Below are 14,976 nucleotides of genomic sequence, written 5' to 3'. Positions count from 1 at the left end.
TTAGAAGCTAAAGCTTAGCTGAATCCCTCATTCTAGAGTGAAGAGAAAAATAAATATTTCTTTCATTTATGAAACTCTAAAGGAGTCATTTTTTAACTGAGGTGAAATACAAGCCACATTTACAAAATCTTCCCCCTAAACAGGATAGAAAGGAGGACCAGGGTCACAGAGGAGAATGATACACAGAGCCTTCACCTTTGGATGATTGGTCAAATCCAGGACAGATCAATGATGAGTCTTTATTAAATTATGGCTGTTTGGTGACCTATGTGAAATGAAGTTATGGTCTCTGTTTCCTTCAATAGCTCAATTGGTAAAGCAAAGGATAATAGGCTTAATTTTTTTGGGACTCCTTAGGTCGCTGGTTCAACTCCGGCTCCAAGGAATTAGCTTTCGTTGCCTTCGTTACATGCTTTAGCACTGGAATGGGTTACCTAGGGAGGTGGTGGAATCTCTGTCCTTAGAGGTTTTTATGGCCCAGCTTGACAAAGTCCTGGCTGGGATGATTTAGTTGCTGTTGGTCCTGCTTTGAGCAGGAGATTGGACTAGATGACCTCCTGAGGTTTCTTCTAACCCTAATATTTTATGAAATTCCCAGAGGATAACTGTCTACAGCATACAAACAATGATTGTAACCAAGAGCTGAATGGTCATGGAGTATAAAATGTACAGATGAAAAGCCATCTAGTTCATCTCTCTCTCTATGCTGGAGGTCCTTCTCCTAGCACTTTTCCTAGTGCTGTGTACAAATAAATTTTAAATATGTCAATCAATGGTCAAGCACTACTTGCCCCTTCTCACTCATTAATAGAGCTGGGTGAATTTTTTTGGATGAACAATTTATTCATTAAAATGAAGATTCGACCAAAACTATTTGCAACTTTCTGGCATGGTCACAGATTAGTTTTGTCCAAAACAACAAGGGCAAAACGTTCTGGTAATGTTGAAATGAAACATTTCATTTTGGCATTACCCATACATTTTGTTTAAATTTTGCAGCCATTTTGACAAAAGCAAAAGAAAGGATTCATAAAACAGCTGGAGGGGCAGGTGGTTGCTCCCACCTCCCTGAGATGTCAGAGACCCAGGTTCAACTCCCCCATGCACCTGATGTAGAAAAGGGATTTAAACTTGAGTTTCCCACATTGCATGAGTGTGCCCTAGCCACTGGGCTATGGGATATTTTAGTATGGGCATTCTGAAACTGTCTCCATTTTTATAAAATAATTAGTCACTGGAAACTTGAGTCTCTAGGTGAGTGCTCTAAGCACCAGGTTATATTCATCTTCACTCTCTTTTTCCTTATCCAGTGTCAATCATAGTGGCAATTCAAGTCCCTACAGAAAATCCTTCTCCACTATGTCTTTTCTCTTTATATCCATCAGTGTTCCTCCAACAGATCCATATCAGTGGTTACTACTTGATAATTTTATTTTAATGTTTCTCTCACCAGCCATTTGTTTTCCCTTCTTAGGTTGGTTATCTTATTTAAAGGACATTTTTACAAAGATTTAATTCTTTAAAATTCTCTTGCTTTGACATCTTCTGTATTTCAGTGTTTGACTTAAAAAAAAATCCTCCTCCACTTGGCTGCCATGCTGAGTCCACCTACATGGAACAGCTCAGTTTGCTGGCTACTTCTGCCCTTACTTGGAACATTAGGTTACATAGCCAAATGTGGAGGGCAATTACCGAAGAGGCTGTCAAACCTGACAGAGTCTGGTGGAACTGAAACAGATGGGCAGCAGAGAAGGTAGGGCCAGCCGCTGGTGCTATGCCTCCATCTTCCCTGCTCATTACAGGGCCCTTTTTGTACCCCCCTTCCTGCAACTATGCTCACCATCAACAATTTCAGAGCCCTTGACACACTATAACCAGCCCCCACCTAGGGGCAGAGCAGTTTAAAAGGGTCCCCACTGGGACTCCAGAGCCAGGAGTCAGTAACCAAGGTATCTAGGAGTACTACTATGTGGCACTTATACTGTATGTGCAGTTGTATTAAAAATACCAGTTTTCAGCAAGCCCATGAGGATTCTATGGCCTCTTTATGTAACCAATGAACTAGTTATAGCTCTGTCCTCTGAACGAATGATTTGAGCAAGTGCCGCTCCACCTTAGCTATATTTGCAACCTCAGACTCATATTGAATCTAGTTAATAGTGCAATTTTGAACATTTGTCACTTGCAGATTTAAGAAAGGAGAAAACTAACTTTAGAAGTTTATCATGGCTTGTATTTTAATTGCTCAACAAAAACTCTTATGTACAACACTAACAAATAGCTCCATCCATAATTCTTGTGTGAATCCTTTCAGCATTCACTGTTTACAAAACAATTATAATATGTATATGAAAATTGTTTTGTAACCTGTTGCAATGTCTGTTAATCAAAAGTAGATACTACAAAAGTCAGTTAGATGGTTTTCATGTCAAACAAAACATCACCAATTTAAAATCTAATTTTTACATAATTTCTGTGTAAATATTGGTGACAGATTATGAATTTTATTAGTGACATTTTTATATTTACACAAATAGATATTTCATCAGCATAACTGTATTTAGTGTTCTTAGCACTGATTAAATTAAATATGTTTGTTAGTTAATATGCATCAATATTCTTCCTTTCTACTCCTTCTCACAAAACTATTCAATCTTGTAACTTGGCCTCTGTCCTTTGTAGAGACATAACATTCTAGAGTGGCATATTCAATTTAGAGACTTCCACATTTACAATCTTTTAGAATGTGCAACATCTTTTTTGCCTCCTGCGTTTCTGTGGTGCTTAGCTGTGCCTTCATAAGTCTTCTGTGAGCTCTTCAAACTGGTGCTTCTGAAAGGTGACCTACACATCTCCCTGTGCCACTCCACTAGTCTCTCTAGCCTTATTCCTAGCAACCCAGAACCAGCTAAGCACTTAAGCATGTGCTTAACTCTAACTATGTGAGTAGTCCCCTTAAAGTCAGTAAAACTATTCATTCACAAAGTTAAAGGGTTGCTTTGCTGAATTGGAGTCATAACAATGTTACTGCAACAACCTCCTGCACACACTGTACTGAGACACCGTGGTTAGCACCTAGCTTTGCAAATTTTCTTCTGTACACTTGAGCTCTATCATCCATGCCCCAGCTTAAAAATACTAGAATATCTTTATCCAGCAGCTACCTCTTGGTAGGCACAGATTCTTGTGGTTTTATCCAGTATCCAGGTGCTACAAAGAAAGAGAGAGATCATTTATTATTTGCTTCTGGCAGTGCCCACAACATGCACAACTAACAATCATAGCAATATTTTAAAGAAAATGGACTACATTCGTCATTAGGCACAAAGCTCCTGACTTCAATGTTCAATGCTGTTGCACTCGATTTCATCAGTGGTCAATTTGATCCCATGACTCAATAACAAGCTGAAGAAGAAGACCCTGATTATGGAGTCCAGCCCATGTAGTCTTCTCCTCTAACCAGAGCGCTGATTCAGCAAGGTACTTAATTACATGAGTAGCCCATTGATTTCAATGGGATTATTCAGGTGCTTAATGTTAAGTGCACAGCCTCATAGACTTAAATGCCAGAGGAGACCATCATGATTATCTACTCCGACTTCCTGCACATTGCAGGCCACAGAACCTCACCCACCTACTCCTGTAATAGACCCCTAACCTCTGAGTTACTAAAGTCCTCAAATAATGATTTAAAGACTTCAAGTTACAGAGAATCCACCATCTACACTAGTTCAAACCAGCAAGTGACCTGTGCCCCATGCTACAGAGGAAGGCAAACACCCTCCCGCCCCCCAAAACAGGGTCTCTGCCAATCTGACCTGGGGGAAAATTTCTTCCTGACCCCAAATATGGTGATCTTTTTTAGGGTATGTCTACACTACAAAATTAGGTTGATTTTATAGAAGTTGATTTTTAGAAATCGATTTTCTAGTCGATTGCGTATGTCATTACTAAGTGTATTAAGTCGGCGGTGTGTGTCCTCACTACTACGGCTAGCATTGATTTACGGAGTGGTGCACTGTGGGTAGCTATTCCACAGTTCCCACAATCTCCACACCCATTGGAATTCTGGGTTAAGCTCCCAATGCCTTATGGGGCAAAAACATTGTCGTGTTTTTGGGTACGTGTCGTCAATTGCCCCTTCCTCCGTGAAAGCAACGGCAGACAATCGTTTTGTGCCAGACACCAGGGCGATTAGAAGAGCACAGCAAGGCATGCTGCGCATCAGAGAGGCTTTGAAAACCAGTTTCATGACTGGCCAGGCTTCGGTGTGACAGTTGTGTGTGTTTCTCCTTGATGCAAACCCGCCCCCTTTGTTGATTTTAATTCCCTGTAAGCCAACCACCCTTCCCCCTTCGAAATAAAGTAACTATTGTTTTGAAACCATGCATTCTTTCTTTATTAATTAAAAAAAAATGAGATAATGGACAAGGTAGCCCAGGTGGGGTGGGGGAGGAGGGAAGGACAAGGCCACATTGCTTATTGTAGCTACACTAAAAATCAAACTGTTTGAATGACAGCCTTCTGTTGCTTGGGCCATCCTCTGCAGTGGAGTGGCTGGGTACCGGAGCCACCCCCCCCCACACACCCCACGTTCTTGGGCGTCTGGGTGAGGAGGCTATGGAACATGGGGAGGAGGGTAGGTGGTTATACAGTGGATGCAGCGGGGGGGTCTGTGCTCTTGTTGGCTTTCCTGGAGCTCCAACAGACGCTTCATCATGTCTGTTTGCTCCCCCAACAGACGCTTCATCATGTCCATTTGCTCCCCCCGTTAGCCTCAGTATCGCGCTCTGCCTCCGCTCTTCGCGCTCATTTAATTCTTTCCTGGCCTCTGCCACTGAATGCCTCCATGCCTTAAGCTGTGCCCTATCAGTGTGGGAGGACAGCATGAGCTTGGAAAACATGTAATTGCAAGTGCACTTTTTTCACCTTCTAATCTGCGATAACCTCAGGGACGGAGATGATAGGGGGAGCGTAGAAACATTCTACACTCTACGATTCTGGGGGAACTGCATGGTCACCTGTGCTGCTGAGTTCACCACGCTCACCAAACAGGAAATGAAATTAAAAAGTTCCTGGGGCTTTTCTTGTGTACCTGGCTAGTGCATTGGAGTTCACAGTGCTGTCTAGAGCGGTCACAATGGAGCACTCTGGGATAGCTCCCGGAGGCCAATACCATTGATTTGCGTCCGCACTACCCCAAATTCGACCCAGCAAAGTCGATTTTAGTGCTACTCCCCTCACCAGGGAGGAGTACAGAAGTCAATTTTAAGAGCCCTTTAGGTCGACGGAACGGGGTTGGTTGTGTGGACACATTCATTTTTAAATCGACCTAACGCGGCTAAATTCGACCTAACCCCGTAGTGTAGACCAGGCCTTAGACTCTGAGCAAGGCATCTGGCAAGACCCAGGAGCCAGACACCTGGGAAAGAATTCTCTGCAGTAACTCTGAGCCCTCCCCATCTAGTGTTCCATCATCAGCCTGTGGAGATATTTGCTACTAGGTACATGCTTAAGTGCCTTGTTGAATTGGAGCACCAACGTTCTAAACTTGACTATGAAGAGGCCATTTACTGACACAAACCCTTCTATGATACACATCTCATTATTAAATGTATTGTTCCCACAACTGTCAAACTGTACTTGAATATGGCACGATTTCTGCTTGTTAGCTTTCACAGTTGTTTCCCTTTTTTTATCAAGCCCCTCACTTCCTCCCCAATTCTCTCCTCTGGATAATTTCATGTATATTTCTAATTTTGAATCCAAAGATGAAAAGTCAAAATATAAATCAGTCCCCAAATGAATTATATACTTGGCTGAACACCAAGCCCCCATACTTTCGTCATGAATACTTGTACTGCTTGTCCCTTGAAGTCCAAGTGAGGTAAATTCTCCACCAACGAGACCTCATTATTCACTCCCAGGAGAACAACCTATCATCTGATATTTTGAATTACATAATGAATTATACAAACTTCCTATAGGTCCCTATACACCCACTATCTATTTTCTCCAATCTTTACCATCCCTAACGGGGGGGGGGGGGGGGGAGAAGGGGGGTTGGTTCTCTCTTGCCTCCCCATACAAATTCCATTTCACTGCATGTTCCCTTAATGACTAATTTACTGGGGGAGGGAGGAGAGGAGGAAACAGTTACTGCTAATTGATTACCACAATTAAACTGAACTGCACAATCTTTTCTTTTCAGCATAATCATAGCTAATGTTCAACAGTTCATTTAAATCCTTTCTAGTTGATCTTCAATTACGTTTCAGGTATCTAAGTCCCTTTGCTCTACTTCTATTAGAGAAGGTCCTTCTTTTCTTTTCTCACTCTCTTTTTCTTCAGTTTCACTGTCTGCCATTATTTTTTGACCAGCTCTTCAACAGCTGCTACCACGAACTTTTGCATGCTAGAGCTTTGGATCTCTATCCAGAGTGTAATTTTCCCTTCCCTAGAGACTCTCGCTGTACAAATCTGATGCTAGAAGCTGAATGGAAATTCTCTGCTACAGAAAATCTCTGCCCTTCTAATTGCGGCTTTAATTTTACTCAACTCTTTACTCTTTTTAAAAATTAGAGCAGAAGATCTAGGAGAAACTGAAGATTGTGGCCTTGGAGTATAGACTCTGGGGGCTATCTCACCTTTTTTCATAATCAAGACTTTTTTTGGTAATGGCGAAAGCTCATAATGAAATCCGTGGATCTGCTACTAGCCTAAGGCAGGGTATTTTATTTTAATCTCTTCTACAGACATGAAATTTAACAACTAATTCATAAAGGTTTGTAAAAAAGAGAATATGATTTTCTTCATATTTTCAGACACTTTTTAAATTCTCATGTCCCTTCTTCTCTCTTTTGGCTCCAGCAAATTTACACAGCGAAGAAGCAGCTTTCTCTCTTCTCTGATATTTCTCCCAATGCAGCATCCAGCCGAGAAATTCTATACTCACTTCCTCTTTGATTGCAGAAATCTTGGAGAATAAATCAGTCCTCAGTGCTGTGAATTCAGACTGTAAATCTCTGATATCTGCTTTAGTAGTCAAATAACTTTAGCCTGGTATCCTTTGCCTGTTATGGGAGCCATGCCTTCTGGCGCTCTGCTTTTGGGGTGTTACAGTGAGGTTAGGGTATGGATGGAGACAGATTATTCAACAGAATAATCCCCTCTGAGCTCAGACAACCGTTTTGCTTGGGTCCCCATAGGTTGGTCCTCTGTTCTGAATTTTAACGGTGAAGGAGTAAGTTAATGTATGTTTCTCTGTGTTGTACTGAGCTAGGTTACAGGATGCAATGTTTTCAGGGAGAGATGACATAACTGAAGTACAAATAAACCTTTCTTTCTTTCTTTCTTTCTTTCAACAATAAACTTTATAAAACAGGTTGGCTGCCAAAAATATAATATACACATCAACTTTTCCAAAGGTTCTTGTAGTGAATTTCATATATATTTGCCAGAAGCAGTGACCTTGGCAGGAGGTGCTGGGTACTGGTGGGCTGAGGGCACAGTCAGTCAGCAATTGAGTTTATAGTTCCAAAAACCCATTAAAAAGCAACAGGTGGAACAATCTGTCTTCCTTCCATAAGTCTGTCTCACGTTGCATTTAGTTAGACATGTAATCACCCATTTATTTCTTACTATTCTACTAGTACTTTTTCTGCCTGTCTTTGTTTTCCTTGTACTACATCTCCTTAAATCTGTATACTCTCTCTAATTCCACACACAGATCCTCCTTGCTTTTGTGCTTGTTTTTGATTATTCTGGGAGTGTGGACCTGGGCGGGCAGTCTGCACACCTTCCCTGAAGACCTGGATCATCCACTCCAGTGGCTGAATTAAAAATAAGGAAGTTGGTAGTTATAGCACTCCATCACACAAGCTGGGAATACAAACTATTTTGAGAAAGATAACAATGTTAATACATTTTGAATACCAAGCTTTAGTGTAAGCATAGTCTGGTCCCTAGAGTGCAATGGTAAGGTCAGCCCCCTTCTTACAGGCTCATGTTCAGGACTTGTCCCTAGAAAGAGTGATAGGGGAAGCTACTAATGGGGCAAGAAGAGGTTTGGGGGCATGCTATGATCAGAGCAAATTTAGTAATTATTTAAAATTTAGGCAGTTGAATTGTTACAGGCAGCCATTTCTCTGGGAAATATCACCTTCCTCAAGTTTCCCTGCAGAGGAAAAAAGGAATTCTTCCAAAGAGTTAGTGATAATCCTCACACAAATGCTGCAGCATTATTTTCCCATATGGTTACCCCACAGCTGTTCATGGATTGGAGGGACTTTATTAGCCACTGTAGGGTCCCAGGGATAAGCTAATTGTCATATAATTTAATAAAAAGTTTTTCTATAGTTTTTCCCCATTTACAGAATAAGGAGAACACCACATGACAGATGCTACTCATGATACTAAATGCACTTCTGGAAGGTGCTCAGACTTCCTGTTGATAGGTGTGGTCTAAGAATCTAAATAAAACAGATTAGTCTAGAAAGATTGGAGTATAGGCATTTCTCTGATATTGCCGTTTAAGACTGTGCTGCAGCCTAAGGGAAAATAAACAGAATGGTATGCTAGGCTGCTTGTGGTTGTTGCACCTCAATAGATTTCCAAAATTGTGTTTACAATTGTCTAAAATTATCTGTCTTGCAGTTGCTTGGACGTTGCTGTTTGAAATGCCAGCACGATGCTGCTCTTTATGTCTGCAAACCAAAGATGTGATTGTCAGCTCTTGGCCTCATCAGGTGGGTCTTCAGGAGCTCAGCCCTCCAGCCAAATCACACACAGTCCAGTGCATGAAGGAACTTCTTCTGGAGTAACAAAGTTTCAACTAATGGTTAGACCTCTTCAGGGTCTTCAGCCCTGTCCCGGGGCCTTTTTAAACTCCCAGTCCCTTTCTTGGGCTTTTAATGCAGAGCCTTATCCCTTCCTTGGGGCTTAGGCCACTTCGCCAGTCGGGGGACCGGGGCCCACCCACTACTCCAGGTCCCAACCCAGGGATCCTACAGACAGCAGCCACATACTGCTTCTTCTAATAGTTGCTGCTGCGATTCCCTGGGCCGCTTCCCACATAGCCCCTTCCGCTTCACCCTTAACTCAGGGCTGAAGTTCTCAACTCTTCTCCTTACTCACCAAATGCCAATGCCACCAGAACCCATCTTCTGGTTCTCCCTTGAGCTCCAGCAAAGAGCATCCTTCTTTACTCCTCTGGTGCCAGCCAGGAACTGACCTGCTCAGGCCCTGCAGTGCCTTTTAACTGAGCCTGCTGGACTCAGATTGGCTGCTTCCCTGCAGGCTTTCTAGGCAGGCCTAGAGGACCCACCTTCCTCTCACTGCTTCTTTTCTGGAGCAGGGTGTGGTAGGACTGCGAGGCCTCCAGTAGGGGGCCTCAACAGACCCAGTATACCCCACCACAAGACCTAAATATGATGATATACCCTAGGGTTACCACCTTTGAAATGCAAAAAAACCCTGGCACCCCCCCACCCCCCAAGGCAAGCCCACAGCAACCTCAACTACCAACCATAAGCCAACTCAACAACCCCCCATCCCTTGAAAAGCCACTTATAGTATCTAGAGAGATAACACATATAGATAAGGTTAAGGAGACGTGCAATGTTATCACTCTCATGTGACTCAAACCCTCTCTCACACATGCGCGCAATGTGCTTGCATGTTTTTAGGCAGATAGCTGCTGTATTTTCAACAGTTTTGATCTGTTATCACTTAAACTACGGAAGTGGGAACACTGCAACATCTTGAGCTGGACACAGAAACTTTTAACATTAGATATCCCAGTGTGTTGTCATAATAATGCAAATCTTTAAACCTATGCTAAAAAAAAAAACTGGCAGATTAAATTATTTTTCTGGCAACTGGCACATCCATAAATAATGGCCAGGCTGGTCAAATACTGTTCATGTGGTAACGCTATATACCCGTGTGTTTCTTCTGCAGTCACCCCGCTCTGCCTGAATCTCCAGCTCACTCCATATCAGAATCCAAACATCAGCCTCTGCCCATCTGGCACTATGCTCATAAGATGCTTTTCATGCCTGGGACGTTGATAATAAAGTTATCCAGAAGTTGCCACAGGTATATCACCAGAAATTCTCCATTCTGAAAATGGAAACTTAGCTCCCTGGTGTTTTCAGTGGTATTTGTACTGAAAAAGAAGTTTTGGGGCAAATTGACTCTTGTGTAGTGGAGTGTAGAAAACAGACCAGACAGACTACCTCAGCAATCACTAGTTGTGACATTATTGACATGAACTGTGACCAATATAGATCATTGTTGCAAACAAGGTCCTATAGTTGCACCAGATCTTGTACAAAGGAGGTCCAGTAAGGTGTCTATAGAAAGGTTACAATTTGCTGGTTATGATTATGCTGTCTGTATGTATGTATCATTTTTGTAGTTGAAGTTATGAATATTGGCTATGTATTTGTATCTCAATATGTTTGATTCTAAGTAGCATTAGTGAAACATTTGGTCAACTTCTTGAGAAAGGAATTTGCAGATAAGTGCCCAATCAAAAACACTTAACTGACAATGGACGTTGGGAGACTCCAATCCACATGAAAAGTCTTCCTAGGAATGTTCAGGGTAGCATGTGAGCAATGGCTGCTCTCCCTGTAAAGAACTGAGTCATGCATGGACATGTGACTTGCCCATGTGACTCCAAACTCCATCTTGCTGCTGTGATTTTCCACAGTAAGAACAAAGGGGTAACCTTCCACATGGAAGAGGATATAAAAGGCCCTGGAAACCCCTCCATTTTGTCTTCAATCTTGCTTCTTACCTCTGGAGGAACTTCGCTACGCTGAAGCTCTGAACAAAGGACTGAATGACCCATCCAAGCTGTGGATGTACTCTAGAGACTTGATTTGAACCTGCAGTTTATTCCATCACTGCTACAAGCCTGAATCAAGAACTTTGCCATTACCTGTATGTAATTGATTGCATTTAACCAATTTTAGCTCTCATCTATATTTCTTTTTATGAATAAACCTTTAGATTTTAGATTCTAAAGGACTAGCAACAGCGTGATTTGTGGGTAATATCTGACTTGTATATTGACCTGGGTCTGGGGCTTGGTCCTTTGGGATTGGGAGAACCTTTTTTCTTTTACGGGGGTATTGGTTTTCATAACCATTCATCCCCATAACGAGTGGTGCTGGTGGTGATACTGGGAAACTGGAGTGTCTAAGGGGATTGCTTGTATGACTTCTGGTTAGCCAGTGAGGTAAAACCAAAGTCCTCTCGGTTTGGCTGGTTTGGTCTGCAAAGGACCCCAGCCGTGGGCTGTGATTGCCCTACTCTAAGCAATTTGTCATGAACTGATACTCTCAGTTGTGTCCCGCCAGAGGCCGCATCGTTACACTAGTGCACAACAAAATGGCAGTGGGAGGACTATTTGTACCTGTGTTGAGGTACATAATGAGGTACCATCCACATTATCATTTAATTTATCAAGGCTGGAATGATTGAGACTCAGTCATTATTTAGACCAGCAAAATCAAAATCTACTTCGAACATTACTTAGTATGACCATTAAACTACTGAAGCAGTTTTGTGAGTAGATGCAAGGTGAATTTCAATCAGCTGAAGGGGAACACATGGTACATAGCATGGTAAATTTCTGTAAGCCAATGAATAACATTCATTTCCCTCTTAAAGTAAGAATCCAGGCTCAGAAACATTGCTTGGAGCAGGCCTTGTGCCTGTCTCCCAACCCCGTACAGGCAGAACAGCCAGAAATGCATCTCTGCATCTGACTGGGACCTTGTTAGCAGGAGAAATGCAACTTTTCCGCTGCATGTGTTGTGTTCTACACTGTTCACCAGTCTCACATCTGGGAATGATGGTAACAAGGGGCAGCATACACATAGTTAGGTAATAGTAACGTCTTTCTCATTGTTTTGATTTCATTGGTGTATTTGGGCGGCTGTTTTTCCAGGATTTGTGGGGAAATTGTTACCACTGTCATAACTAAAACAGTAACCTGTGTCTTTGCAGACTCGGCAGCCATAGAAGGATCAAGAGAGCTGTTATACCATCATAAAGACCCCCAGCAGGAGAAACTGCGTAAGGCCAGTTAGCCTTGGCTGGAGGTGAAGTATTGTCAGTCTTCCAAAAGTTTCTGTAATTGTGAATTTACAGAAAGCAGAGTTTCTCCAGGTGGGTCTTGAGACACTCACTAGCAACGTCCAAATGATCCCCTCTTTTTTCTACCCAGAATGTAACAGGCAGGGCTCAGCACTGATGTTCATGTACTGCAAAAATGCAGCGCAACATGTACAGTACCCACTACTCCACTAAGTAGCCTATTTGATGACCATAAGAGGTGAGAAATTGGTCTGCTTCTAGGAATAGACAAGGAGCAACCTTAGCTATCTCATTATGCGATTGAGACCTACCTCATATGAAAAACACGCCCCCCAGTGGCTTTCAATGTAAAATGCAATACATTGTTAATTTAAAAACTTTTTGAATTAACCAAATACACACTAATCTGTTTGAAACCCATAAATACTATCCCTATATAAAAATCTTATAAACTCTCTGCCTTTTTACTTTGAAATCTTCACTACAGTCTGAAAGAGAGAGAAATGCAGGAATCTTTAAACCAACACATAGCATGTTTGCATATACTGTACTTTACCCTGGTTTAAGAAAAATTGCTTGAAGTTGATCCGACAACATATGAATAATACTTACACTGAGAATTGCCAGGAGGTCTGGTATTGCTAACACTACTCTCAAAGGAAGAGTGGAAATTGTGTATGGTTTCCTGTAAAATCTGCCTCTCTCGTCCCTGTAAAATAAATAGATTTAAACAAAAAAGGCATTCTTAAATTTCTCATTCAATAATGCATTTATTAGGGTTAAACACAAATATGAAAATTTGTGTCTATCCTGGAAAGCAATTATCATATTGAAAGTGTAATGAATTGAACATAATCAAAAATTATGCCCTGCAAACACAGAGCAATATATATTTAATTTTTTTAATTTTATTTTCTTAATGTTGGAAATTATAGAATTCAGATTTACTTGGATTTAAAACAAAAAAAAATCAATTCTGTTTCCCTACTTTACCTTCACAGAGCCATACTGTAGACAGTGTGCGCCCAGCTTCATGGCTGTGAAACCTATTGGGAATAGCTGGTAGATAGAGATGCAAACATGTTCTTCTAGCCCTACATTCCATGGGCACAAAGAATAAACAGCACATTTCCTGTCAAGGTCCTTCATTTCCACGCTCTACCAGCTGTAACCAATCCTCTTCCTTTCCATCAGGATAGTAGGGCAATTTGTAAGATTTAATTTTTCCATAACTTTAGGATTTTTTAAATAGTTTCCACCATTTTTCATCAAGTTTCTCCCTGTTTTATGCTGTCTCAACTTTAATCAACAATGGCAAATCTATCCAAAACCTTGGATTTTAAGAAAACTTGGCTTTTATTCCTCTAAACTCTCTGTTTCGAACAGATAAGACATATGGCTGTTATGCGTAGTGAAGTACATTCAGACAAAGCTGTGAGGTCTAGAAGTGCTTTTCAAAAAAGGCTAAAAGAGACAAACAGATTTGTCTCCAGAATTTGCCCTTACGAGAGGTTCTAGAAATATATGAACTGGAGAGATCTTTCTGAAACTTCATAGATTTACTTGTCAATTCTCAGAAAATCCATTCTGTGCTCAAAAAGTATGTGTTGTAACTTTAGGGAGGACATGCTATATTCTTAATATGAGGTTATATCCCTACTTTAAGTGCAAAACACAATTCAGCCTTAACTATGAAACCCAGTAAGAGCTGATGTAAAGACCTGCACAAAGAAAATCATTTACAGTGCTGTGACATTCCCCTCTGGTGTTATCTGGACTGGTGATCTGCTGGGTCACCCCAATCCTTGACTCTGGGAGCCAGCCTTACCCTGCTCTGCTGTGAGAACCCCACTCCTGGGCTGTTCACGCACAGCCTCTGGCATGTTAGCTGCTCCCAGCCACTTGCAATTGAATGACACTAGACAATATCTCCGCTCCCAGACACAACCCTAGGAACCTTCATCTTGCAGTGTCCAGTTATGCCCGCTGGACACTGCAAGCTGGAGTTGTGTCTGGGACCAGAGATATTGGCTAGAGTCATTCGGTTGCAAGTACCTGGGAGCAGCTGACATGCCAGAGGCTATGTGTGAACAGTCCAGAAGTGGGGGTTCTCACAGCAGAGCAGGGTAAGGCTGGCACCCAGAGTCAAGGATTAGAGGGACCTAGCAGATCACCGGTACAGATAACACCAGGGGTGAACGTCACAGTGGTGCAGTGAGCAGGATGTATGTGCAGCTTGTTACTCCAAGTGAAGTTCACACTTTAAACACTGATATTTGTGATTTTAAGTGAGGCTTAAGTGCAGTGGCTAAGAACAGTCAGGAGGAGGTCAAGTTTTGTTATTTTCTGTTTGCTTATTTCGGGAAAGGGAAGTAGGAACAGAAATGCAGGAAAATTAGTGAAAGCAGTAAAGCGATTGCGAAGTTGGAACTTTTTAGACTGCGGATTGCAGAAAAGGAGAGGGAGCACCAGAGATTATTGCAACTGAAAGAACTGGAGATAAAGGAAAAAGAGAGAGAAGAAAAGGAAAAAGAGGCAGCCAGGGAGGCAGCCAGAAAGGAGGCTGCACACAGAAGGGCCATGAAAGAAAAAGAGAGAGAGAGAGAGAGAGAGAGCAAAAACACCAACTGGATCTGCTAGAGAAGCAGAACCAGAACCCCTCCGACCCCAATGACTCCCATCACTCCAAAAATCGGAACACTTATGTCCTGCATACAGTGAGGAGGATGATATTGCTGAGTATCTGACTATCTTCAAAAGGCTGTGTGTAATACATGAAATCCCGATAATAAGAGAGTTCCTACCCTGATTGCAAAATTAACTGGTAAAGCTCGAAATGTATTCAATCGAATGCCTATTGAAGAT

General features: G+C 41.9%; 1 protein-coding gene across 1 annotated transcript in view; it reads right to left on the bottom strand.

Moving 5' to 3' along the window:
* Positions 1–2,854: 2,854 nt before the first annotated feature.
* Positions 2,855–14,976, bottom strand: part of ANKS6 (ankyrin repeat and sterile alpha motif domain containing 6) — a 79,750-nt gene continuing 67,628 nt past the window's right edge. The window contains exons 16-17 of the mRNA XM_029913364.1: positions 12,724–12,820; positions 2,855–3,210 (exon numbers count right to left, since the gene is read on the bottom strand). Of these exons, the coding sequence (XP_029769224.1) occupies positions 3,161–3,210; positions 12,724–12,820 (147 nt within the window). The 3' untranslated portion in view covers positions 2,855–3,160. The remainder of the gene's footprint in view (positions 3,211–12,723; positions 12,821–14,976) is intronic.

Source organism: Terrapene carolina, unplaced genomic scaffold, assembly GCF_002925995.2.
Source record: "Terrapene carolina triunguis isolate 2854851 unplaced genomic scaffold, T_m_triunguis-2.0 Scaffold613, whole genome shotgun sequence".
NCBI lineage: Eukaryota > Metazoa > Chordata > Testudines > Emydidae > Terrapene > Terrapene triunguis.
This window is presented reverse-complemented; position numbering and strand designations above follow the sequence as displayed.